The 27,107-nt window shown below is 48.4% G+C and overlaps 1 protein-coding gene across 1 annotated transcript; it reads left to right on the plus strand.

Annotated features, from left to right (window-relative positions):
* Positions 1-27: 27 nt before the first annotated feature.
* Emc1 (ER membrane protein complex subunit 1) lies at positions 28-25,350 on the plus strand. Its single transcript, NM_001108690.1, is given in 23 exon segments — positions 28-147; positions 1,440-1,564; positions 2,137-2,202; positions 2,436-2,529; positions 4,009-4,137; positions 5,767-5,893; positions 6,402-6,551; positions 6,872-7,039; positions 7,176-7,247; positions 7,515-7,577; positions 8,028-8,150; positions 9,020-9,116; positions 9,400-9,522; positions 10,955-11,154; positions 11,293-11,442; positions 12,203-12,364; positions 13,048-13,167; positions 15,847-15,984; positions 17,391-17,564; positions 18,074-18,284; positions 20,370-20,454; positions 21,532-21,661; positions 21,793-25,350. Coding segments are annotated over 23 exon segments (2,982 nt in total). The 5' UTR covers positions 28-52; the 3' UTR covers positions 21,973-25,350.
* Positions 25,351-27,107: the final 1,757 nt, after the last annotated feature.

Below are 27,107 nucleotides of genomic sequence, written 5' to 3' on the forward strand. Positions count from 1 at the left end.
TTGAGGCCTGGTGCATGCCGGGCTGGCGGCGGGCGGTGCTTGGGCTTCAATCATGGCGGCGGCTGTGGAGTCCTGGTTCTGCCTCTGTGCTGTGCTACTTGTCCCTGCGGCCGCAGTCTACGAAGACCAAGTGGGCAAGTTTGACTGGTGCGTACGGGTGACGCTTCTCCTGGAAGTTGGTGTTTGCTTTCTCAGCATCTGTCTCCCTCCTGCTAACCTGAAGGAGAATTGCCATGGAGCTGGACCGAGCATATAACTTACAGGGGATGGGGCAGGTGTGCTTTAAGGGAGAAGTGAATGAATGAATGTTGCACCCTGCGCAGAATGAAAACGAGAGCGTCCCTTCTTCAGATATGAGGAGTTTGCCGACGTCAACCCAAGAGCATTATGTTAAGCACGGAAGGAACTCTTTTAAGCCTCCTTGTTTATGACTGTGCAGATTGCACCGTAGTGGAGGGAGCCCTGCCATCTAGGCACCCTTTAAGGGCTTTGGTCAGAGGTCACTAGTTCCCTCCTTTCCTGTCACGTCCGATTTCGTGGCTGTCAGGTTTGTGATCTCCTGGGTTCGAGGTCACTGGCCCACAAGTGAACTTTCATCCTCCTAGAACTAGCTGGTGTCACTTAGACCAGGTTCTAAAGTGAGCCTTTTTCTCTGAGGGACTCTCCGGGCGCATTGTGGCCTCTCCCTCTCCAAATTTATCGGCCTGACATTCGTTCACTCACCCCCCTCCCTTCAGACCGTGCTTATTTCAGATTGAATAAGTATTTACCCACGTCGGTTGTATGGTCCTGGGGAAATTGACAGACAACTAACAATAGTTTTTGGGGTTTTTTTTTGTTGTTTTATTTTGTTTTAAAAAGGTGTTCATTTTGGGTTCTGGTCCCAACAGTCATTAGTCTTTCTGGACTTCGGTGGCTCACAACCATCTGTAATGGGATTGGATGTCCTTTTCTGGTGTGTCTGAAGACATCGACAGTGTACTCACATACATAAAATAAATAAACCTTGAAAAAAAAAAACCCAGAAGCTCCTTTAAAACAAACTAAACAACACAGTGGTGTAAATGAGAGATGCAGTCTAAATGCCAGGCTTGCTTGGTGTGCCTCACAGAGCAGTATTTTCTCATTGCAGCAGTGTGCTGGCACTTATGCCCCTGGAAGTCTATTTGTTACAGCTAAAAATTAATTAGGCCATGGACTCTTTGGGGGTGTTGCTTGAGGACGTAGGTGTTACATTTAGCTGTAAGACTGTTATTATCTGTCATGTACTTGGTTCCAATTCTCTCCTATCTTCTTTTGCTTCTGAGTACATTGCACGGAAGTCTTGTATGCTTGAAGCTTTTCATTAGCACACATTTCTTGCATGCGATGAGGGAGATGTGGTGGTGTGAACCAGCCACTGTCTTTGGGCCCTGATGTTCCCCTGGACTGGTCCTCAGGAGACAGCAGTACGTTGGGAAGCTCAAGTTTGCCTCCTTGGAGTTCTCCCCTGGATCCAAGAAGTTGGTTGTGGCCACAGAGAAGAATGTGATTGCAGCATTGAATTCTCGGACTGGAGAGATTTGTGAGTGAACTCTGGAGGCTGGAGGCTTCAGGGAGGGATGCTGACTGGGTGAATCCGAGTGACCCATGGCTTCTCTAGTCTTGTCATCTTTCAATATGTATGTCTGTGGTATTAGCCTTTGTAATTCATTCCCTCAACTGTGAAGGTCCTTAAGATAATACTGCAAAAGCTACATTCTCTCCTGTTTTGTAGTAAAGGCTTAAATGACTACTCTTGAGTTATCCCTGGGATTGTTAGTGAAAAGAGAACTTATAGACTGTTTTCTTATGAAATTGGGTGGATTTTGTTACTCTTATTGTTGCTCCTTCATGTATTTGATGGGGTAGTAGTGGGCTGGAGGGGCAGAGACCCCAGATGGAGGAAAGCATTGTCTCTTGAGCCCCTTCTTCTCCTCCTCCTCCTCCTCCTCCCCCCTTACTGTCCAGTGAGTGGGTCTAGGTTATAGCAGTTAGTGGTACTCCTTGTTTCCTAATTAAAGTTAGATAATGCTGTGCAGATGAAGGTCTCAGTCCCTTCCTGGTCTTGTTGGGTCACAGTCACTCATAGCAATGTCTGACTTTCTTATCTCTCAGTGTGGCGCCATGTTGACAAGGGTACAGCAGAAGGGGCTGTGGATGCCATGCTGGTCCATGGGCAAGGTAAGCGGAGCCCTCCTGGTCTCCATTGTGGCCTCAGCCCCATCTCCCATTTCTTGGTTCTTAGAATGGGTCTGATGGGGAAGGGAGGAGAGCTGCGTCTGACAGTGAAAGAAACAAAGGACCCGATTAACAATGTCTGTGTACATCCATGAGCTGGAGGCAGGGTCATGGCTCAGCCCTTGTGAGCCAACTGAGGAAGTTTCCAATATGGCAGTGGTCTTTCTGTCTTCCAGATGCAATCACTGTATCCAATGGAGGGCGCATCATGCGTTCTTGGGAGACTAACATCGGGGGCCTGAACTGGGAGATAACTCTGGACAGTGGCAGGTAGGGAAGAAGTGGTGCTTCATGGTGGCTGAGTGAAGAGACCTGGATAGGTAACAACTCTGGGCCATTGAGTTTTTTTTTTAAAAATTCCCTCAGGGATCACTGAAGAGACATAGATGCCCATCCTTTAAAGTTTTTTTTCTTATGTATATGGGTGTTTTGGCCACTTGTATATCCATGGTCCACATGAGTCCAGTATCTTTGGAGGCCAGAAGGGTGTTGAATTTAGGCACACTGGAAGATTGGCCATCCCCTCCCCGCATTGAGGCAGAGTCTATCTAGCTCTGGCTATCCTGGAAATACTTAGGTCAGCCTGGCTTTGAACTCAAAGAGATCCCTCTGCCTTTACTTCCCAAGTGTGTGCCACCACACCTGCCTCAGATGCCCACTCCTGATTTGCTTGCTGTAGCCCATGCGTGTTTATTCACTGAGCAAGTGAGATTGTGGAAAGAGAATCTATAAATGATCTCCTGTGAATTAAGATTTTGCTAATTGGTCACCTGTTAGGTGCACAGCTCTGTCCTAGACACAGTCAGTGTCTATTCTGTTCCTGAACACTGTTGAATCTTAACAGAACATACGGGCTTTGTATGCCGTGTTCCGGGTAGAAGGACACAATACAAGCTTTCCATGTTTCTGAATGTTTGTGCTGAGACAGATCTCATGTAGCCCAGGCTACCCTCAAAGTAGCTACATAGACTGACTTTGGACTTGAATTAGTTTTAGTTGTTATCATCATGTGTGTGTATCTTGGGGTGATGTGTTGTGGGAAGGACAGCGTGCATGCCATGTGAGGTAGAGGTTAGTGAACAACTCTGGAGCCAGTTTTCTCTTTCTACCTTTTTGTCGGTTCTGGGGATTGAACTTGGGTTGTCAGCCTTGCTCAGCCAGTGCCTTTCTTTACCTGCCAAGCCATCTTAACAGTCCTGGCCTTCACCTTCTGACACTCCTGCTTCTACCTTGCAAGGTCTGGGATGGCAGAACCGTACCAACATACTTGAAACACCATATTTTAGTTCTCTGTCAGAAAACAGCGTGGCCTGCTGCCTCACCTTTGCTGAGATTAATTGTGGGTTCGCTGGCCTCTGCTTAGGTATCTTATAGTAGCAGTTCAGTGGATTAACATTTGGTGGACCACAGGGGATGAGAACACTCTAAATCTGAGACAGCTCTGTCATCAGGCTCATGCCTAGTCGTGACCATGGTTCTAAGCTTTCAGTGATAGCCTTGCCTGATGGGGGCATGCTAGAGGGTTAGCTGGGAGAGGAAGATGTGATCTGAAGGAGATTTGGGGGATGGAGAGCAGTGCACCTAAGTGGTTGCAAGGCAGATTCTCAGGTTGGCAGAGCCAGGATTCGGCGAACCGGTACTGGGATCCAGGTATATTTGTTTTCTGACTTAGCAAATGTCAGCGAGCAGCACCAGAGGCAGCAGTGGGGCAGCCATTCCAGCTGCAATCCTCACCACACCTGTGCTCAGTTTCCAGGCACTCGGGCTGGTGGGCCTCCAGGAGACAGTGAGGTACGTTGCGGTTCTGAAGAAGACGACCCTCACTCTCCATCACCTCTCTAGTGGGCACCTGAAGTGGGTGGAGCATCTGCCAGAAAGGTAAGGCTCTCTCCTCCCAAGTGATGACCTCTAATGCTCTGTCTCCTTGAGGGTGCTTGGCCAAGTGCCCTTCCGTTGGCACTGCGTGGGAGTGGTATGCTTGTGCACATGGGTCCGAGTGGAAAGGCTTGGCTACACACTTGGAGTGTACTTGGAAGGGTGAAGAAGTTTCAAACTGGGGCACTAGAGCTGCCACATGAGGGGGCTGCTCCTGCGCAAGTGCACAGGGCTCTGGGCCTTTCTGCAGCTTTTTAACAGTAGTCTGATACTGTCTTCACGGTAAGGGTTCCCACTGCGGGGAGGGGCTGAGGGAGGCTCCAAGTGGTTTCCAGTGGTCTTGGGAGTTAGAAGCATGAAAACGAGGGTGGGTAGAGGTCAGGCAGGCGTTGGCTTCAGCCACTTGTAATCGTTTCCCAAAGATTTTCAGAAGTGAAATTGCTAAAGTTAGGCTGGAGGTAGGCTTGGCAGCAGAGCCTGCCTGGCATGCACAGGGCCCTGCACCCTGCATTTGGCTCTTTTTTTCCTTTTAGGTTTTCTGAGACAGGGTTTCTCTGTGTGTCTCTGGCTATCACTAGAACTCACTCTGTAGACCAGGCTGGCCTCCCAACTTACAGAGATCTGCTTGCCTCTGTCTCCCAAGTGCTAGGATTAAAGAACCATAGTTGCTTGGCCTTTGTTTGGTTCTTAGCCTTACTAAAAATGGGTCAAATCCCTAGGTGAGCATGGTGGTGTGCATCACACACACATAGACAGACAGACATACATACAGACACACACACACAGACACGCACCCCCCTAACTCTAGAGGGAAGCCAAGATGTGAGGATAACAAGTTCAAGGCCATCTTGGGCTATAAAGTGAGAGCTTTGTTTGTTTGCTTTTTTAAAGATTTATTTATTTTATTTATATGCGTACACTGTCACTGTCTTCAGACACACCAGAAGAGGGCACCAGATCCCATTACAGATGGTTGTGAGCTACCATGTGGTTGCTGGGAATTGAACTCAGAACCTCTGGAAGAGAGACAGTGCTCTTAACCACTGAACCATCTCTCCAGCCCTGTTTGCTTGTTTTTCAAGAAAGAAAAACAAACTAAAAGCCAGAAAACAAAAAAACCCAAATACCCAAAAGTCAGTATTCTAGAGAACTAAGTAAAACATCCATGAGTCTGGCTTACCTGATGGGGTGGGCCTACTTCCACAGCCTTACTCAGCCATCTGGTGTGCGCCCCACATACAAGTAGGCATGTCACATCTGTCACTTAGGAAAAGCTGGCAGTCTGGTTTATATATGTGATAGCAATTTGAGCATGTTGATGAGAAATTCAAATTAAAGACAAAAGCAAGACTAGAGGCAGGGCTGGACAGGGGGCAGGGCCAGGTAGTGGGGTGGGGCTGGGTAGTGGGGCTCCTGCCTAGCATTTGTGAGGCTCTGGGTTTGATCCCTCACACTGCAAACAGTAACAGCAAAGAATCCAAAAGCAAAGGCTGTGTGAGCCGAACAACTCCAGTTGGGGCTTTTCAGTTAGTGACAGCTCACTCAGAAATGGCAGCTTGATTTTGAAAGCCCCTGGGAAAGCTCAGGTCTAAGGGCTCAGCTGGTGGTCTTGTCCTCTCTTCCCTCCCTTAGTGACAGCATCCTCTACCAGATGGTGTATTCCTACGGCTCCGGGGTGGTGTGGGCCCTTGGCATCGTTCCCTTCAGCCATGTGAACATCGTCAAGTTTAACGTGGAGGATGGAGAGATTGTTCAGCAGGTACAGAAGGCACCTGGCTCCTTGTGGGTGGTAAGGAGTTGATGGAGGCCGCCTTTTCACGGGGGTCCAAGGAACTTGGCAGGGCAGTTGCAAGAGCAGCTTGTGTTCCTGATGCCCGTCTGTTGCTGCTGGCTACGGGCTGCTGGCTTGTCCTCAGCGTGCGATTAAGGCACTTTGTTAACACACAGTGCTCTTTTGGGCTGGCTGAAGAGCTACTCAGACCTAGGCACTGTCTCTTTAAGAGTTTCTAAGGGAGCTATGAAAGGATGGGAGTACAGCCTGGAAGAACCCCTGTGACCCTCAGGCTCACTGTGTAGGCCAGGCTGGCTGGCTTCAAACTCACAGATTCCTGGACCTCTGCCTCCGAGTGCTGGGATTAAAGGTGTGCCACCATGCTTGGCCAGGCATGCATTTTGAGCTTGAGCTGGCGGGATTCCAGTAGTTATTCTGCTGATTTGCTGAGAGGGACCATGGTGATCTTCATGAGTGTTGTAAAATCTCTCCTCAGGTCAGGGTTTGGACCCCCTGGCTGCAGCACCTGACTGGAGCCTGTGGTGTTGTAGACGAGGCTGTCCTGGTATGCCCAGACCCCAGCTCACATTCGCTCCACACTTTGGCCCTGGAGACGGAGTGGGAACTGCGGCAGATCCCCCTGCAGGTGAGAGGCTGCTCTTTTGGTCTGAGATGTCACCTGCTGTAGGGTGGAGGAGGACTGGCAGGATTGCTTAGGGACAAGCAGTGTTTCCCTGTGAGGTTGCTCATGCTTTCCTGAGCTGTGACAGGCATGGGGAGAGGGTTAGCTCTGGCTGACCTGTTGTCAGAGGCTACAAGCCATGGTCTCTTTTGGGGACCTTGAATAGGGGCTTCTGGAGCCATCTGCCCTAGTTTAGAACTGCTCCCTGGCAAAGCAGGGCAGACAACCATGGTCTTGATGGTGTGGGAGGGGTAAGCTTCTCACCCTTCTTCTTGTTTCCCTAGTCTCCTGACTTAGAATTTGGAAGTGGATTCCAGCCCCAAGTGCTGCCCACGCAGCCCAGCCCAGTGGCTCCTTCTCGGGCCCAGTTCTTCCTGCAGTTGTCCCCGGGCCACTATGCTCTACTGCACTACCACCACGGCGCCGTGACTCTGCTCAAAAACTTTCCCCAGGTAACTGCAGGCCGAGCAGATGCTAGGACTAGAGGGGTCTTCCAGGACAAAGCTAGTAGGAGGCAGAACTTTTGAACCTTGACACGTTTGCCTTAAGTCCCACTGTCTGGGAGCTGCTATCTCACTTTCCTTGCAGGCCACACTTATAAGCTTTGCTACCACAGGGGAGAAGACAGTGGCTGCAGTCATGACCTGTCGCACTGAAGTGGTGAGTACTATGGGATCCCTGACAGTCGGTGTCAGGGTATGTCGACCTGTTCATGGGTAGGACACTGCAGACAGATGAGTTCTCCTCTCATCTCTACAGTAGGAACAGGATCCTAATGGCTACCTTACTCCCCCCCAGTCTGTTACGGGTTCATAGGCTTGCAGGGTGGGCCATAAGAAGTAAGATTTGCCTTCTGACTGTGCTGAGAAGACAGAAGTTTCTGGGAAGTAACCGTTGGCTGAGGGTTCTCTCATCTTCTTTCTCTAGCAAAAACCTGGCAGTGCTGGAGATGGGTCTGTGGCGAGCTTCCCTGAGACATCTGGTGCACAGGTAGGGTGTGGCATTGGGTGGTGTGGCAAACCTGGTAATGCAGGAGTCATTCAAGAAACCAAGATCAACTGAGGCTACCAGGTCCCCTCAAGTTCTCAGCTTCAGGTGGGGTCCACGTACTGTCAGCTAAATGGCCTGTCTTGTCCCTTCTCATGGCAAGATGAAGAGGAAGACTCCAGGGATCTCTTCTTCTTTTTTTTTTTCTTTTTTCTTTTTTTCGGAGCTGGGGACCAAACCCAGGGCCTTGCGCTTGTTAGGCAAGCGCTCTACCTCTGAGCTAAATCCCCAACCCACTAGTTGTGATCTTGTTCATTTACTCAGCAACTTTGTTTCCGCTCTCTTGACTTTGCACATGTTTCTTTTCTGGCCCATTCCTTCTCTAGGGGGTTTGACTGTCTTTTGATACACTTTAAGGGACTTATTGTTGGCTTGTGCTGTGTGTACTTCTAGGACTCTCTGGCTTGCTTCAATCAGACCTACACCATTAACCTGTACTTAGTAGAGACAGGTCGGCGGCTACTAGACACTTCGATTTCCTTCAGCTTGGAGCAGAAGGGCACTCGACCTGAGCAGGTAAGATAGCCTTGGCCTTCACACTCTGTTCTCTGGGCTTCATATCCTTGGGGCTGGGCCACAGCTGTAGCCCTGGATTAGGGCTTTCTGAACAAGGTTCTGAGTTCCTCCAGAGCTCCTGCTGCTATTGTCATTTTAGATATATTATTTTATGTGTATGGGTGTTTGGATTGCATGTCTTATGTGTACCACATGGGCACATGGAACATCTGATCCCCTGGGACTGGAGTTACAGACGGCTGGGAGCTGCCAGGTGGTAATAGGAATTGAACCCCGACTTCTGCCAGAGCAATACGTGCTCTGACTCCCCAGCCCCACCTTTGTCCAGCAGTTGATGTGTGTGAGGCCCTGCACTTAGCTTTTGGTCAGCGTTAATCCATAGGACACCTTGGCAGTCTCGTGGGTTGGTTGTTACTGGCCTGGTTTGTGAATGTGCTGGTTGCCCAGGGCATTTTGAGCCATGGAGCTAGTAAGACATGTTGCTGGGGTTCAGACTCCAGACTGACTCCCTAGATGTAATCTTACTCATCGTTCTTCTGGAGACATTGAATTGTGTCCCTCAGCTTCTGGGATGGGGCCTTTTCATCTCTAAAATGGGAAGTCCTGGCCTGGCCTTCTGCTCACCTTGTTGGGTCCAGCTGGGGCATGAAGGAAGTCAAATACTTGCTGTCCTTCATAGACGCATCAGAGAGAGCCTCAGCTCATTGCTGGCTCTAAAGAACGTGTGCTTTCTTGGTGATGTCCAGATAATCGCTGTATTGTTTAGACATCAAGTCATGCCATGGCCTGGACTTCAGCCAAACCCCAACCCTTTGAATCTTGGGGTCCAGTACCTTAGAGCCATTTGACTTCTTCTGTTTGGCTTATAGCTGTACGTCCAGGTGTTCTTGAAGAAGGATGACTCGGTGGGCTACCGGGCCTTGGTGCAGACACAGGACCATCTGCAGCTGTTCCTGCAGCAGCTTGGTAAGTGCCTCATGCAGCCATGTGTGTCTCTGCCTGCTCTAAATTCCAGTCAGTGTGGTAGAGGGGGATGGAGGGTTGTACTCAGGCTTGGGAAAGATTCATGCAGAGTGTACCCTGTGAATTTGCTGAGTTCCTTAGGGGTGTAAATTGAGATAGAGAAGTTCCTCACTTGACTGTTGATCTCATGAGAACTTTTACATAAGACTTGAACTCTGAGCCACCCCTAAGCATCTCCTCAGGGCTAGGGAGCCAGGCTGAGCTCTTCCAAACCGATTCCTTGTAGCCGGGAAGGTGGTGTTGTGGAGCCGAGAGGAGTCCCTGGCAGAAGTCGTGTGCCTGGAGATGGTGGATCTCCCCCTGACTGGGGCACAGGCTGAGCTGGAAGGAGAATTTGGCAAGAAGGCAGGTATGAACCAAGGGAGGCTGCTCCAGGGAGGGCTGGCTGGGTTTATGGCCCTCACTGTGTCCCTGACTTCTGGGCTCAGTCAAGTGTTCTGAAGGAGTCCTGTGACCAGTTTCCGGTGCATCAGCAGCCCTGTGGCTTAGGCAGCCACACTTTTGCTGAGTCCCTCTAGTGAAAGGTCCTGAGGCAAAAACGTCTTTGCTTAGTATAATAGTAGATGTCACTGCCTACTTGATGTTGTCAGGCTCCGTTTCACACACCTTCACCCATTGTCTCCAGTGCCACAGGCACATGTACCTAAAGAGACATGACTGGAGATAGCCCTGTGCTCTCTGAGCCAGCAATGGCTCCATCAGTGGTCATCTGATGAACCTGATTCATTCCTCTCCAGTGCAGTCCTGTCCCCCGCACCCCCCATCCATTCATCCAGCTGTCCAGGAGGCAGCTGTTGAGGGCATCGTCTAGGTCAGGTACACTGCTAGGTATTGTGTATTTTCTTAAGCTGACAATTAACTTAACTTTACCATCTATTTCTGCTGCTGGACCCAGCGATTCAAGGTAAATCTTGCTCTTGCTGCCTGTTATGTTTTGTTTGCCCACATGGCTAGCATTTGGTTAGTTTTTCTGACTTGCATCAGTGAAACACACAGTGTGTATGTGCAGACCGTTCTGCTTGTGACTTGCTGCTCTTTGAGTTGTGGTTGGAGGAAAAGAGATGAGCAAAGATTATTCCCTTAGTGAGTACTTCCCACACACTGACGTTAGTGTGACAGTCCATATGTCTGTCATACGATCTGTTCCTTATAACAGGCCTCTGGGATACCTGCCTTCTCATAAAGGAGGGGCCAAAGGCACAGAGGTCAAGCACATTTCTCAGGGTTGCTCAGCAGAAGACACTAGAGCTGGGATTTAATTTATGCCGAGACCTTCTTCCTTACTATGGTATCCTGCACCTGTCACGTCTCTAAGGCAGGACACTTTCAGGGAGATGCCTCACCAATGGAGTCAGGAGCAAGGGAGAATGATGGCCTTAGGAATAGATTGCAGAAAGGGATGCTGGGAACAGGTTAGCAAAGTAGAATGAAATAACGGGAGACCATTCATGCATGCACCTGCTCCTGCTGCACCCGAGGCCCACACTTATGTGCTTTCCCTTGGTTGTCCCGGCATGGCTGTATCCTGCATGGCTGATTCTTACCTCTTATTCTCCTATTACAAGATTCTAGGTAGGGGAGGTCCTAAGAGCGAGGTAAGGAGGCTTTGGAAGATTCTGCATGGCTGTACCAGAGTGTGGGATTGCTGGCATCTTAAATAGAATGCCTGGAGCGTGACTGGCTGGAAGGTTCTTCAGGAGAGGGAGAGGTCCCTCCTGGGAAAGCACACACCTTGCTGGACTCCTAGTCTGATGGAGCGCCCTCCTTCCTCCCGACACCAGATGGCTTGCTGGGGATGTTCCTGAAACGCCTGTCTTCCCAGCTCATCCTGCTCCAGGCCTGGACTTCCCACCTCTGGAAAATGTTCTACGACGCTCGGAAGCCCCGAAGCCAGATTAAGAATGAGATCAACATTGACACCTTGGCTAGAGATGAGTTCAACCTGCAGAAAATGATGGTGATGGTAACAGCCTCAGGCAAGGTGAGCACGGGAGCCTGAGGGAGCAGAGCTTTGGTGTGGGTGCGGGCGCGGGCTCGGGCTTGCTCTGTTCCAGTTCACAAGGATAGAATTGGCTCTTCAGTTTTTCCTGTCACGAGTCAGTATTTGTTTTTCTTGCAGCTCTTTGGCATCGAGAGCAGCTCTGGCACCATTCTGTGGAAACAGTATCTGCCCAATGTTAAGCCGGACTCCTCCTTTAAGCTGATGGTCCAGAGGACTACTGCCCATTTCCCCCACCCGCCCCAGTGCACGCTGCTGGTGAAGGACAAGGTGAGGCCAGCCACCGTGTGCTGCTGTCTGCATATGTCACAGCCGAAGTCTCTCCCATGTCTTGGGCATTCTGTGGGAAGCTCTTGGGATGGAAGTCTTGTTTTTGCCAGTTTCTGGCCTGGGTGGAGGAACCATCCAGCTGCAATGTGGAACTGGCTAGGAACCAGATTCACCCTCACTGGCGCTTTTCCTTAGCAGTTAGGCTGTCCCCGGTAGCTGAGTGTCTGATTCCTTTCTGAGAGAAAGCAGGCTTTCATAGACTCCCAAAGCTATTATGATTTCTGCCTCCAGAGTTTGAATGGATTTTCATGGACCTGGTTTGTGAGGTAGGGTTTGGTAGATAACTCTTTTGCCCTCTGCAATCATTAGATGGTTGAGTTGTGCTTGACTTGGTTTGGGGACCCATGGTCTCACTATGTAGCCCTGGCTAGCCTGAAACTAGCTGTGTAGCCCGAGTGGCTTCAAGCTTGCAGAGAGATGAAGATGCGAGAGTTAAAGGCATGTACCGCTACCCCTGGCTGGCATTTGGCTTTGATTTGCTCCTTGGCATGCTCAGTTCTTACCGCGACTTGGAGCTGGAAGCAGTCCAGCCTTTCTTCACATCAGCCTAGAGACCTGTCCTCTTCCGCCAAGATTTTACCTTCATGAAGATGGCAGAAATCAGGGAGTTCCTCATGGCTTAGTTCCTGAGCATCCTGGCTCACCTGTAGGGTGTGTGCTCCCTCTGTGTCGGAATCTAACTGTTTTCCTCCCATTGCAGGAAACAGGAATGAGCTCTCTGTTTGTCTTCAACCCCATTTTTGGCAAGTGGAGTCAGGTAGCTCCCCCAGTGCTGAAGCGCCCCATCCTGCAGTCCTTGCTTCTCCCGGTCATGGATCAAGACTATGCCAAGGTGTTGCTGTTGGTGGATGATGAATACAAGGTACTTTGTGCTGTGAGGAATGGAGTTTTCTGTGTGGAGCTGGCTGTGGGATGGGGTGTCAGACGCAGGCATTCACCACCACACCTGGCCATGGTTTTATTACCTGAATTATGTGTTTTTATGTGCACTTCAAGTGCATGTAGCTGCAGAGACTAGAAGCATCAGATCCCCTAGAGCTGGAGTTATAGGTGGTTACAAGTCTCCCAATGTAGGTACTAGGAATTGAACTGGTGACCTCTGGAAGAACAGTACATGATTTTAACCACTGAGCTAATTCTCCAGCCCCCAGCACTGAGGTTCTTTTTTTTTTTTTTTTTTTTTTTAAAGATTTTATTTATTTACTGTATGTATGTGAGTACACTGTCACTGTCTTCAGACACACCAGAAGAGGGCATCAGATCTCATTACAGATGGTTGTGAGCCACCATGTGGTTGCTGGGAATTGAACTCAGGACCTCTGGAAGAGCAGACAGTGCTCTTAACCACTGAGCCATCTCTCCAGCCCCCGAGCACTGAGGTTCTTAACAGAGCCACATTTAAGCCTTAAACAGACCCAGTGACTTGTTTTATGATTTACTGCTTTATGCTTAAAGCTTTCTGTAGTGGGCAAGCACTAATGGCTCTTGAGAAATGGGCTTCAAGGTTTCTGACTTGAATTTTATTTATTCTCCTGTGTTTTCAAGGTCACAGCTTTCCCAGCTACTCGGAATGTTTTGCGACAGCTACATGAACTTGCCCCCTCCATCTTCTTCTACTTGGTGGATGCCGAGCAGGGGCGGCTCAGCGGGTATCGGCTTCGCAAGGTAGGGAAGGAGCAGCTCTGGGGTTTTCCTGATGTCTGGATAAAGAATGGCCGTGATACCCAATTCAGGTGCACCCATTTGTTGATGCCGGGTGGGCAACTGCTGTGTGGACGTGATCCTCAGTACTTCAGAGGTGGGGATACAGATCTTGTAGCCCAGGAAGGGTGTGCCGTCCTGTCTGAGGAAGGAGGCAGGTATGAGGCCTGGATTGAGCATACAAAAGTGACGCTGTCGACTGTGCAGCAGACCATCTGCTTTGGACTCCTCTTCCCAGAAATGGATCAGTTGGCTCTGAAGGCGTTCAGCCCTCCCCAGTATTCATGCACGCTGGCTTTGAAGTTTACAAAGGGCTGGCCTTGTCTTTGGTAGCAGGGCTGTCTAGAAGGAACTTTGTGTGGTATTTGGTCACCAGAGAGCCCTCCTCTTCTGTCCTTTAGCATGTTTTGACAGACAAATCGAGAACAGACATTAACAGCTTAGACCCAGCTCAGACTTCGTGGTTCAGCTTGACTGCTTGCTAACCTGTGGTCTAGAACATACTATATCCCAGCCCTGTTTTCAGGTGTGTAAAGTAAGACAATGAGGGTAACAAGGAGGCGCGGCAGATGAAGGCTCTCACTCCAAAGCTTGACAATCTGAGCTCTGTCCTTTAGACCCATGTTGGAAGGAGGAAACTACTGCCCACAGAGTGTTCTTTGACATGTATACATATATATATAGAGAGAGAGATAGATAGATAGATAGATAGATAGATAGATAGATAGATAGATTCATTCTCTGACCTTTACATGTATATACATGTAGATAAATGGATAGATGGATAGATAGATGGATGGATGGATAGATAGATAGATAGATAGATAGATAGATAGATAGATAGATAGATAGATAGATAGGAGAGATGCTAAAGCAGGGAGCTGGGAATATAGCTCAATCCACAATTCCAGAGCTCAGGAAGCTGAGACAAGAGGATTGCCATGAGTTCAAGACCAGCCTGAACTCCATAGTGAGACCCTGCCTCAAGATAATAAATAGGTGACTAGGGTTCGAGGCAGAAAAGACATTAAATGGGAATGCAGATAAATAAAGCTCAGTTCTCCAAGTAGGAGATCATTCCATGAGCTACGTGGATGCATGTGTCCCTGCAGCCATGCTTACAGCATTACCAATAGACAGCACACAGTTGGCAGGGACGGCTGGGGATGGGGTGAATGGATGTGTATGTGTTGCTCATGAGACCTTTTTATTTCTTTGAGATGGGGTCTCTACATAACCCTGGCTTTCCTGGAACTCAGGAGGTAGTCCAGGCTGGCCATGACCTCACAGAGCTCTGCCTGTTAGGGGAACGTTATACCCTTCTCAATGGCAGTGGGTTCACATAGCTCTGATTCTTTACTATTCCTTTTATTTTTATTTGCATGTGTGTGGTTTTGCCTGCATATATGTTTGTGCACCGTGGAAGGCCAGAAAAGTGTGTTGGGTCACCTGGGCCTGGATTCACAGGTGCCCGAATTGTTACGTGGGGAACAAACCCAGGTCCGCTGCGACAGCAGCCAGTGCTCCTCACCACTGAGCCATCTCCCCAGCCTTCTAATATTTTTAGTAAAAATTTATTAATAAGGACTGGAGAGATGGCTCAGTGGTGGCTCCTAACACCATGTCAGATTTTGCCTGTAACTCTAGCTCCCGGGAACTCAATGTTCTCTTCTTGCATCCACTGGTGCTTACACACATGTGCCCTTACATACACTATACATAACAGTCAAAGCCAGCAATGTAGTTCCAAGGTTGAGAGCACTAGTCGTTCCTGTAGAGGACCTGGGTTCATTTCCCAGCACCCACGTGGTGGCTCACAACAGCCTGAACTGCTGTCCCAAGGACCCAGTGCCCTCTCCTGACCTCTAAGGGCACTAGGCATGCATGTTTGTGATCCTCTTGTCTCAGCTTCCTGAGCTCTGGGACAGTTGGCAGGGCTATATTCCCAGCTCCCTGCTTTAGCATCTTCCTTATTTCCTCAATTAATGAAGTTACATTCATTTATTCTCTGTGAATGTGGGGGAGGCTGAACTCTGGTGGTCAGGCTTGGCAGCAAGCACCTTTGCCAGCTAAGCCATCTTGCCAGGGCTGGTATCTTTCTTTTTCTTTGAGTCATGATCTCACTGTGTAGTCCTGCCTAGCTGGTGTGGCATGTATGTATGATGTAGATCAGGTAAATCTTTATTAAACCGAGCCTTTCAGACTTCTTCATAGCTTTGTTTTTGTGTGTGTATACATGTTTGTGAGGGTGTAAGTGCACATATACATGTTTGTATAGTGGCTAGAGGACAGCTTTGGCTGTCATTTCTCAGTGCTGTTCTTTGTGGGGTCTCTCACTGGGCTGGAGCTCACAAAGTACGCTGGGCTGGCTGGTGAGTGAGCCTCAGGGATCCTTGACTCCACCTTCCCAGTCCTGGGATCCTAAGTGCGGCCACCAGCAGACTTCCTTTACCTGGGTCTGGGAATCAAACTCGGAAAGCATTTCACTGCCTTACCTGTAACCATGCGGCCTGAGCTGAGTCTGTTCCTGGTCCCTCCCGCATTTAGGCCTCCACTATCACACCGCAGGCTGGGCCAGCTGGAGCGTGCCTCTGACGGGCCCTGGTCTAGCTCGGTATCACAAGCACTCTTGCTCCTCCCTAGGATCTCACTACAGAACTGAGTTGGGAGCTGATCATCCCCCCAGAAGTGCAACGGGTCGTCCAGGTGAAGGGGAAGCGCAGCAGTGAGCACGTGCACTCCCAGGGCCGGGTGATGGGGGATCGAAGCGTGCTCTACAAGGTACGCTGTGCCTCCTGGCACGGAAAGGCTGGGTTTTCTAATTAATTAGTTTATTTATTTTTAATTTTTATTGGAAATATTTCTTTATTTACACTTCAAATGTTATTCCCTTTCCCAGTTTCCTGTCCATAAGCCCCCTATTCCCTCCCCCTCCCCCATAAGGGTGTTCCTCCCCATTCACTCCTCCTTACCTCCCCCCAACATTCCCTTGCATTGGGGGTTCAACCTTGGCAGGACCAAGGGCTTCCCCTTCCACTGGTGCCCCAACAAGGCTATTCTCTGCTACATATGCAGTTGGAGCCCTGGGTCAGTCCATGTGTAGTCTTCGGGTAGTGGTTTAGTCCCTGGGAGCTCTGATTGGTTGGCACTGGTTTTATATATTAATATGTATTGTTTCTAGATTTTTTTTTTTAACAAGTCAGAGTCTCATTATGTAGCCCTGGCTGGCCTGGAAGAGCACCTTGCCTCTGACTCCTGGGTGTTGGTATTTAAGTCATAGACTATCGTGCCCTACTTATATTACTATTGATAAGTATTTTTTTTTTTTTTTTTTTTGGTTCTTTTTTTCGGAGCTGGGGATCGAACCCAGGGCCTTGCGCTTCCTAGGCAAGCGCTCTACCACTGAGCTAAATCCCCAACCCCTATTGATAAGTATTATATGTTATTATATCATTATGCTGTATTATTACATGATTTATTTTGTATGTGTACCGTGGCCTATGTGTGGAGGTGCTGTGTATGTATCCAGGGCTTCTGTCACCTAGGAACAGTACTCTGCCATCAAGCTATGTGCCCAGCCTGTACATCCCCCCCCCCCCCCCCAACCCCTACCTCGGGATCTGGGCATGGCAGGAGCCGCCATCTTCTCTCAGTGCGTGCTCTATGGAACTCCTCATTAGATGCTTGTTTTATTAATAGTACAGGTAGGACTACAGTCTTCTGGGGTTTAAGGTTAATTAGTCCATCAGAAATTTCACATAGGTTTTGTGACATTTTGTGGGCTTCAAACTATAGCTCATATAGAAGAGTGGCACACTTAACTCTCACTCAGGAGGCTGAGGCAGGAGGATTGAAACTCAAGGGCGGTTTAGACTATGTAGTGACACTCAAGAGTGGTGGCGAGCAGACGGCTCAGCAGATGGCTCAAGGGCACTTGCACTCAGCGCCCGTACAGTGGAAGGTAAAATGGCTGCATCATAGGGCTTCTGAGAGGACTAAGGGATACGCTAGGCATTCCTTGTGGCCCTAGCCCTTGGAAACCATGTAGGGAGCTGTTTTGCTCAGTAGTCCCCTGCCAGGCTGCAGAGCTCCATAGTGGCCCCAGGCCTCAGGGCTCACAGGAGAACCAAGCATGACATGTTACCATGGTGGGTCCTAAAGTTTGTCACTGTGGTTTCTCTCCCCAGAGTCTGAACCCCAACTTGCTGGCTGTGGTGACGGAGAGCACGGATGTCCATCACGAGCGCACCTTTATTGGCATCTTCCTCATTGACGGTGTCACTGGCCGCATTATCCACTCCTCTGTGCAGAAGAAGGCTAGGGGCCCTGTCCACCTTGTGCATTCAGAGAACTGGGTGGTGGTAAGGACTCACTGGCAGGGACACAGCAGCTCAGGAGGTCCCTGAGTCTTATGTCCTTTCCAGAAACAGCAGCTAAATTGTGCTTTCTGAGGACTCCAGCCCCCAGTAGGCAGCACAGGGTCAGACAGGATGGGGCCTGGGGATCAGGGCTGACTGGGCTGTTCCACTCTTCCCATTGACTGTGGGTCCTTGAACCGATCTTGTGAGCTCTTTGGTTGCACTGTGAAGTAAGGAGAGTAGTGGTCTCCTCGGGGTTAACTGGGTACAGTGTACCTCATCAGCACCCAGAAGTTAGCTGCTGTTACCAGAGAACAATAGCAGTTCCTGTGCCGTGGACACAGTGGACGATCTGGACAAAGCCGTTAGTAATAGAAGGTATAAAATTGCAATAAGGAAGAAGAGCAGAGAGCAGCTGGGTCTTTTCCTCCCTGGCCTGCAGCTGCTGGGAATGGTGTTCCCTTTCCAGGTGTCTGACACGAAACCCCAATTGCTTCCCCTTCTGCTCACAGTACCAGTACTGGAACTCTAAGGCTCGGCGCAATGAGCTGACGGCCCTGGAGCTCTACGAGGGCACTGAGCAGTACAATGCCACTGCCTTCAGCTCCCTAGACCGACCCCAGCTGCCCCAGGTCCTCCAGCAGTCCTACATCTTCCCTTCCTCCATCAGTGCCATGGAGGCTACCATCACCGAGCGGGGCATCACCAGCCGGCACTTGCTCAGTGAGTGTTGGGAGGAGGGCTTCAGCTGTCGAGAGGCTGCTGGGAGGATGCCCCACTTCTGCTTGCTTCCTTCAGCTCCGCCTGCCTTTGCCTAGTCCTGGATGTCATGAACCACTGCCTGCCTTTGGTGCTTTCTCCCATCCCCAATTGAGAAACCTGTCCCCAGTGTCATTTGTTTTAGCTACATACATTTTTTAGGTTAGTATTCAAAATACTGGGTTTCCCTTAGGCATTGTCATAGAGCTGTGTCATTATTCTTTGTTCTTTGTGCTCTTCCCCTCTGCTGGTCACTTCCTTCCCTCTACAGAGTCCCTCTTCTGCCTCTGTGCAGCATGGACTTCCCCAGGCTCTCTCATCCACCTGCCATCTCTTCTTTTCTTTCATGGTCCTCTTTCTACTTTTATGACAACACACACACCACACACACACACACACAGACACACCACACACACAAACATACACACACCACTCACACACTACACATACAACACACCACACACACATGCCACACACATACCACATATACACCTACTACACACACAAACACACATCACACACATGATTCACACATAACACACTGTAGGAATTTTACAACAACAACACACCACATACACATACACACATTCACACCACACACACACTCACACCACACACACACTCACACCACACACGCACGAGAGAGAGAGAGAGAGAGAGAGAGAGAGAGAGAGAGAGAGAGAGAGAGAGGAACTTGTCTTTCTGTATCTGACTTCATGTCTTTGTTGTTATTTGAGACAGGATCTCACATTGCCCAAGGTAGCCTCAAACTCTGAATCTTCCTGCCTCCACCTCTTGAATGCCCAGCATCCTGATTTCTGGTTTGTTAGTTTTTGAGATAGGGTCTCTCTACATAGCCCTGACTGCCTGGAATTCACTATGTGGCCAGGCTGTCGTCAAACCCCAGTGATCCTCTCTGCCTCCCAAGTGCTAGGACTAAAAGTGTGCACCACTATGCCTGATCCTGATGACATGTTTTAATTTCCTCAAAATTTATTTTATGTGTATGGGTGTTTTGCACACACTGTGTACCACATGTATGCCTGGTGCTCAGGAAAGCCAGAAGAGGGTATTAGATTCACCGGACGGAAGTCACAGGTAGTTACAAGTAGTTGTGGGCTGCCTTGTGGAGTTGAGAATCAAGCTCTGGTCCCAGAAGGACACTAGTGCTCTAACCACTGAGTGCTGTCCCCAGTGCTCCTCCAACCCCTCACCATTTCTTTTCTTTCTTTTTTTTTTTTTAAGATTTATTTATTTTAGTCTATCTTCAGACACACCAGAAGAGGGAATCAGATTCCATTACAGATGGTTGTGAGCCACCATGTGGTTGCTGAGGATTTGAACTCAGGACCTCTGGAAGAGCAGTCAGTGCTCTTAACCATTGAGCCATCCCTCCAGCCCCTGCCCCACATCTTTCTTTCTTTTTTTTTTTTTTTTTGGTTCTTTTTTTTTCGGAGCTGGGGATCGAACCCAGGGCCTTGCGCTTCCTAGGCAAGTGCTCTACCACTGAGCTAAATCCCCAACCCCGCCCCACGTCTTTCTTAACATAGCCTGTGCAGACTTGTGTGGAATCTAGAGAGCTCACTCAGTATAGTCTGGGTTAAGACTCGGTGGGAGACTAACAGGCTCCTGGCCCTGCTCAGGTTTACCCAAGACTCTTGGCTCTGATCTTCTACAGGTACTTAGTGTTACTTACTGTCAAGCAGGAGAGCTAGCTCTGGACCTTGTGGGACCTTTGGCCACCATTATGAAACTGCTGTTGTCCAATGCTTGCTCCTCTGCATTCTTCCTGCGTTATCCAGCAGCTACGTGGCCTCAGGCTCACTAAACTGTGAAGAACCCAGTGTCTTCATGTCAGGCACCGTCACCCATGCCTGTGTGTATTAGTGCTTTACTGTTTCCAGGAGTTTCATTTCGTTTGTTTTTGATTATTTAACAGGACCTTGGTGACCTATTTCTTTCTTAACTTTAAATCTTTATTGTAAACCTCTGTTTAACTGGCCTCATCCAGGATTCAGTAAATGTGAACCTTCATCTTTCCCCGTGCAGTTGGGCTGCCTTCTGGAGCAATCCTTTCCCTCCCCAAAGCCTTGCTGGATCCCCGGCGCCCAGAGATCCCAACAGAACAAAGCAGGTGAGGCGGTTGTGGGCACAAGGCTCTGATTGTTAGGACTGAATCCATGCACAGTGCTAGTGCTCAGTCTGCTGTGCTAGTGGCCCTGCCTCTGGGAGCTGATGCTTGGGTGGAAAAAGGACATTAAGTAACAAGCTAAGTGAATGATGTTACTGGTAAATGCTAAGGAGGAAAAAGAGTCCAGAAAGCTGTGAGGGGGCCAGGGTTGTGTGTGGAAGAATTTGAGATCAGGCCCTGGGAAGTTCCTTGGGAAGGTGATCTGAAGGTAGTTGGTTGGTGTAGGTTCTTGTATGGGTACCTGAGAATGTTCCAGGCAGAGGAAACAGACCCATAGCTCAGAAGTCATGCCTGGAATAGTGAAGGGTGAAGATGTAGGAAGAGAAGCAGGTGAGGAAGGGAAGCCTAGAGCTCCTGAATCTCTGCCTGTCTTCTTCCCTGTATTCTAAAGTCTTTTTTTCCCTTAGGGAAACCCAGAAGGGCAGGCAGTGGGAGGGATAGAGAATGGCTTGAAACAAGAAACAGGGTGGGGCTAGAAGAACCCTGAACCCTTTCTGAGGATGAAGCAGACTGAGGCACTTGTGTGAAGAGCAGGAGTTGCTAGTGGTTCAGGGTGTTGGTTTGAAAATGGCCTGACTTTCTTCTGGTGTGCAACGGTGACCATCTGTGTGATGTTTTTGTTTGGTTTTTGAGACAGGATCTCACCCTAGCACAGGCTGGCTTGGAAATCACTATAGCCCAAGCTGGCCTGGAACTTTGAACTTGAGACAGTCCTCCTGTCTCAGCTTCCAAAGTGCTGGGAATTATGGGTAGATGCTCCTGCCTGGCTTGTATTATGTGTTCTTACCACATTTGAACAACTTAGGAGTCTGGTGCTTAACCTTAGTCTCCAACCAGCCTTCCTTACAGCCCTTCACTGTTGGCTCAGCTGCTGTATTTGTAACAGTCCGACTGAAGTAGGCCTCAGACGAGATTCAGGTTTAGTGTGTGTCCTGGGACCTGGATCTAAGGAAGGGCAGCCAAGAAAGAGATCCCTTTACAGCAGCTTTTAGAGTCCCTGTCCCTACCTGTGTTTTGCAGAGAAGAGAACCTGATCCCGTATTCCCCAGATGTCCAGGTCCATGCAGAGCGATTCATCAACTATAACCAGACAGTCTCTCGAATGCGAGGCATCTATACAGCGCCCTCAGGCCTGGAGTCCACATGTTTGGTGAGTGGTCCCGTGTGGCATCTGCAGTGGTGGTCTCGTGCCTTGAGGATGCTACCTCATTCCTGACGGAGCCTGAGGTGCTGTGGCTCACTGGCTGTCTATCCCCAGTTCTCATTCTAGCTGTCTTCCAGGTTGTGGCCTATGGTCTGGATATTTACCAAACTCGAGTTTACCCATCCAAGCAGTTCGATGTCCTGAAAGATGACTATGACTATGTGCTCATCAGCAGTGTCCTTTTTGGCCTGGTTTTTGCCACCATGATCACGAAGAGGCTGGCACAGGTGAAACTCCTCAATCGAGCCTGGCGGTAAAATGGGAGCATCCTGCCAGAGTGGAGCCTCGGGGAAGAGAGACAGCTAAAGAGATATGGCCATGGACTGTTGGATCGTTGAGATTGGGTTGGGTTCTTGTCTCACTTAAGTTTTGGGGAAGAAGATGCACCTTCATGTAGAACTGCTTTGGGAATACGGTGACCCACACAGTCCTTGTGGGTCAGATACCCACCTCAGCGAGGACCTCCATGCATTTGATCACTGCTCTGTTTCCTGTATGTGCCCATCCATGGATGCTGTGGGTGTTTTGTCTTTGTTTTTTTCCTTCTGTGAGATCTCAGGTTTCTTTCTTCTGAGGCTGTTTAAATTGACTTTCGTTATCCTTTTGTGTCTCCAGTCTTACTAGACATACTCTGACATCCTATTCTCTGCCTCTTGCTTTCAAGCCTGATGGGTCAGCTCTGCCTTTAAGGTGTGCATGGCTGCCTGACTGATGGGGTGGATGCAGGAACGTTCTTAGCCAAGGTCTGAGGGTTTCTCCCTGAAGTAAGAGAAGTTAGGGAGTGAGAACTAATTTTAACCAAGTTTTCATTCCAGCCACCATTTTTTTTTTCAACCTATTAAAGCCAAGCACATAACAGTAATTTGATTTTTTTCACCCACAACCTATAATTTTTCTCCTGAGTATAACAAGGCTAAAACCTTTAATTCTCTGTCTGTCTGCCTGTCTGTCTGTCTGTCTTCCTTCCTTCCTTCCTTTCTTTTGGTTTTGGGAGACAGGATTTCTCTGTGTAACCCTGGCTGTCCTGGAACTCTCTCTGTAGACCAGGCTGGTCTTGAACTCAATAGATATCTGCCTGCTTCTGCTTCCCGAGTGCTGGAATCAAAGGTGTGTGCTACCACCTGCCTTAGGGCAAAGGCCTTTTAAAGCTACCAGATTGTCTGCACCATGGTGAGATCGTGAGGTCCCAGTACGTCATATCTCATTGTCCCTACAGGCCCCTCTAGACATCCTATAGCCCAGCTGGAGGAAAGGGTCTTTGTTAAAACCTTATTTATTCTTGATTGGGTTTTTTTTTTTTTTTTGAGACAGAGTTTTGCTCAGTAATCCATGCTCGCCTCAAACTTGCTATCCTCCTGCCTTAGCCTCCCAGTGTTGGGATTGCAGGTGTTTGCCATCATGCTTGGTAGTGGGCAAGTTTTAAATTTCATTGGTATAATTTTCTATGTGGCATTAGGCATAGAATCCAAGGTCTCTCATGCCAGGCAAGTTCTCTGCACTGAGCTCTCCATAAGGCGAGCCGTGAGGGCTGTTATTTTTCTTAAGTAGTTTTAAAATCTTACTAATTTAAGTTTTGGGGGGAGGGGCTGGAAGGAGGATGCTGGGACTCGAACCCAGGGCCTCATATGTTAGTGCACACTCTACTTCTACTACTGTGTTAGAGCCTCAACACATCTAACCTTTTTACTTATTTTATTGGGACGGGGTCTCACCATGTAGCCCTGGCTGGACTAGAACTAGTTGTATAGACCACGGGTGGGCTTTTGTGTGGGGTGTGTGCATTCCTGCCTGGGGCTTTTGTGGGGCGTGTGTGTGTGTGTGTATGTGTGTGTGTGTGTGTGTGTGTGTGTGTGTGTGTGTGTGTGCGCGCGCGCGCACACGCACTCCTTTCTGTGTGTACTCCTATATGGGCTTCTGTATGCTGCACAGAAAGAATCCTAAGTTTTATCTTGTTTGTGAATTTGGTGACTGACTGATTGTTTTTTTGATGGCTCAGTGGTTAAGAGCGCTGACTGTTCTTCCAGAGGTCCAGAGTTCAATTCCCAGCAACCACATGGTGGCTCACAACCATCTGTAATGGGATCTGATACCCTCTCTGGTGTGTCTGAAGACAGCTACAGTGCACTTATATACCTAAAATAAATAAATAATTCTTAAAAAAACAAAAAAAACAAAAACAGAAACAAAGAGAGAAGAGGGACGGCAATGATGACCATGCTCTCTGAATAAAGCTGATGATCAGTGACTTTGCCTCAGCTCTGTTTTGTGTCTTCAGAGTTCACTTCCAAGCTACTTTTGCATCCAAATTAAAAAAAAAAGAAAAAAGAAAAAAAGAAAAGCCAGATGTGGTAGCATACCCCTATAAAAGCAGCAGTTGAGAGGTAGAGGAGGGAGGGTCAGAAGTTGAAGTGTGTGACTGAAGTCGAAGGGTATCTTCAGCTACATGCTCAGCCTAGGCTATAAGAAACAGTGGTTACAAGTATCTGCTGCCTTTTCAGTTCAGTTCCCAGCACTCGCACTGGGCGCCTCACAAGCACCTGTAACTCCGCCTCAAGGAGATTCAGCATCCTCTCCCTGCTCTGCGAGTACACAAATGCATGTACAGAATAACTTTCAAAAAAATCAGGGAAAAATGGAGCTATTTAGGGCAACATGCCAACATCCTTGTCAGCGATAACCAGTTTCCTCTCCTGGGTTAGTGATCATCTGTCACTTCCAGTGACAGGCCCTATACTGCTGGCTTTGTAAGAAGCGGCCTGGGAGAAGGCATTGGGACCCATTCTGCTCTAGTTTTGTTTTGTTACAAGGTCTCACCTTGCAACTCTGACTGGCCTGAATGAACAGAGATGCGCTTGGATTAAAGGCATATACCCTAGACTCCAAGGATAGTCTTGAGATAGAGTGGCTGGAATTTTGTGCAAGATAAGTGATTCTCACCACACTATCCTGTTTTGTTTGCTTTAAGATTTATTTTTTATGAGTGTTTCCCCTCATTTGTGTGAGTGCCTGGTGCCCATGGAGGCCAGAAGATGTTGGATCCTCCAGGAACTGGAGTTAGGGATGATTGCGAGCCACCATGTGGGTCCTGGGAACTGAACTGAGGTTTCTGGAGGATTTGCCTCCTATAGTGCCTGCCAGGTTTCTACAGTACAGTTAGTCTGCAAGACTATTTTTCCTACTTATGTGCCAGAATCTTAAAGGGGTAATGGTCAGGAAGTGACCCTTTATGAAGCTCCTGATATTTCACCTTTAACTAATACCATTTCACCAAAGCTGCTCAAAGCAGGAGGCTCTGCTAAGGCCAGGGGAATGGAGAGATGGCTCAGTGGTTAAGAGCACTGATGCAGTACTGATTGCTCTTTCTGAGGTCCTGAGTTCAAATCCCAGCAACTGCATGGTGGCTCACAACCATCTGTAATGAGATCTGATGCCCTCTTCTGGTGTGTCTGAAGACAGCTACAGTATACTTAAATGTAATAAATAAATCTTAAAAAAAAAAAAAAAGCCAAGGCATAGGTGAAGTCTTAACTTTTCTCCTAAGTCCTGTGTAGACCAAGCTTGCCTTGAATTCACAATGCTCTGCCTTCTCAACCTTGAGATTAAAAGTCTGGGCCACCATGCCTGGCTTCATTTTTTTTTTTTTTTTTAAAGATTTATTTTATTATATGATACACTGTTGCTGTCTTCAGACCCACCAGAAGAGGGCATCAGATCCCATTACAGATGGTTGTGAGCCACCATGTGGTTGCTGGGAATTGAACTCAGGACCTCTGGAAGAACAGTCAGTGCTCTTAACCACTGAAACATCTCTCCAGCCCCTGGCTTCATATTATTTTTATGTGTATGTCATGTTTTGCCTGTGTATGTGTGTGCACCATGTGCATGTCTGATACTAAAAGATCCAGAGCCCTGGGACTGGAATTATATAAAGTGGTCATGTGGGTGCTAGAAGCTGAAACAGGGTCCTCTGAAAGAGCCCTTTTTCTAACTCCTTTAGCATTTATGTTTATTTATGTGTGTGTACCCCAGGCTGGGTGTGGGGAAAGGCCCAAAGAAGGTTTTAGATTTCTTGGAGCTAGAGTTACTGGTAGCTGTGAGTACAGGTGCTGGAAACTGAACCTGGGGTCTCTGGAAGAGCAGCCTGTGCTCTTGACTGCTCAACCATCTCTCTACAATTTTACATTTTCAGATCATTCCCCAGCCTGTCAGAGTTAAAAGTCCTTCATTTTTAGTTCACAAAATATTACTATTCTGGAATTCCTATCTTACTTTTTAGATTAGAATATTGTTGAAACTTGTGCTTCATATAAACTGTTTTTCAGTGTTACCCAAATTTATGTATGTTACTTTTTTTTTTTTTTTTGAGAGGTGGGGTCTTTTGTGGTAATTCTCTGCCTCCCCAGTGATGGCATCACCAAGCATGTTAAATAGATTTATGTGGATGGAGGTTCCTATAGAGTCCAGAAGAGGACAGCATCTTCCCCAGAACTGGAGTTACAGCCTTAGCAGCTAGATCTGGGTGGTGAGAATGAAACTGTTAGTCATCTTTTGAGCTCCTCAATCTAAACTTACAACATATCCCAAGGACAAACCTCTACTACTAAATTATGTATTTGAAAAGGAAGATGTTTATTCCGAGTGCCTTCGTGACACCCAAAAGCCAGAAATATTAGACTCACTATTACTGCTGATGGCCGAATGTCGTGTAGCACACCTGTAATCTCAGCACTTTGGGAGGCTGAAGCAGGAGGATTGTGTAGTGTTCCATGTCAGTCTGGGCTACAGTGGGAACGCCCGAATAAAATAAGACCACCCCCACTTCCAGACGGAACTAAAAACCGATGTGGACACCCACACCTGTAATTCCACTGGAGGTGAAGACAGAGGATTGCTGAAATCAACGGTCAATCTGTACTAAGCAGGGGCCCCTAAAACACTGTTGGATGGTCACTGACTGTAATGCTCTGGAGCCTGAGGGAGGAAGGTTCGCAGATAATTTGGCCTATAGTGACCAACTTTCAAAAACCTTAACAACGTCCTCTCAGGATTGTTATTACTGCACGGATTCTAAACATATAAATAAGTGACTGCAAAAATAGAAAATCATGAAGAAAATCATTATCAAGCGGAGGTGTGTGCAGAAAGCTAGCGAAGTGGGAAGCGCTAGAATGGCTACTCATGCGGTACCCTGGGCAGAGGAAGTGACTAGCACTGAATATCCGTGGCCTCCTCTTGCTCCTGACTGTCTTAGGATGGCGCCATTCCACTGCCTTGCGCATCTCTTCCAAATCTAAGTCACAAACTTAAGATTTCTAGGGGGTTGGGGTACCATAGTGCCACTTAATGCAGGGACCGCGCACGCGCGGTAGACCGCGCTTCCCGCGAGCATGCG

This window comes from Rattus norvegicus, chromosome 5 (assembly GCF_021556685.1).
Source record: "Rattus norvegicus strain SHRSP/BbbUtx chromosome 5, alternate assembly SHRSP_T2T, whole genome shotgun sequence".
NCBI lineage: Eukaryota > Metazoa > Chordata > Mammalia > Rodentia > Muridae > Rattus > Rattus norvegicus.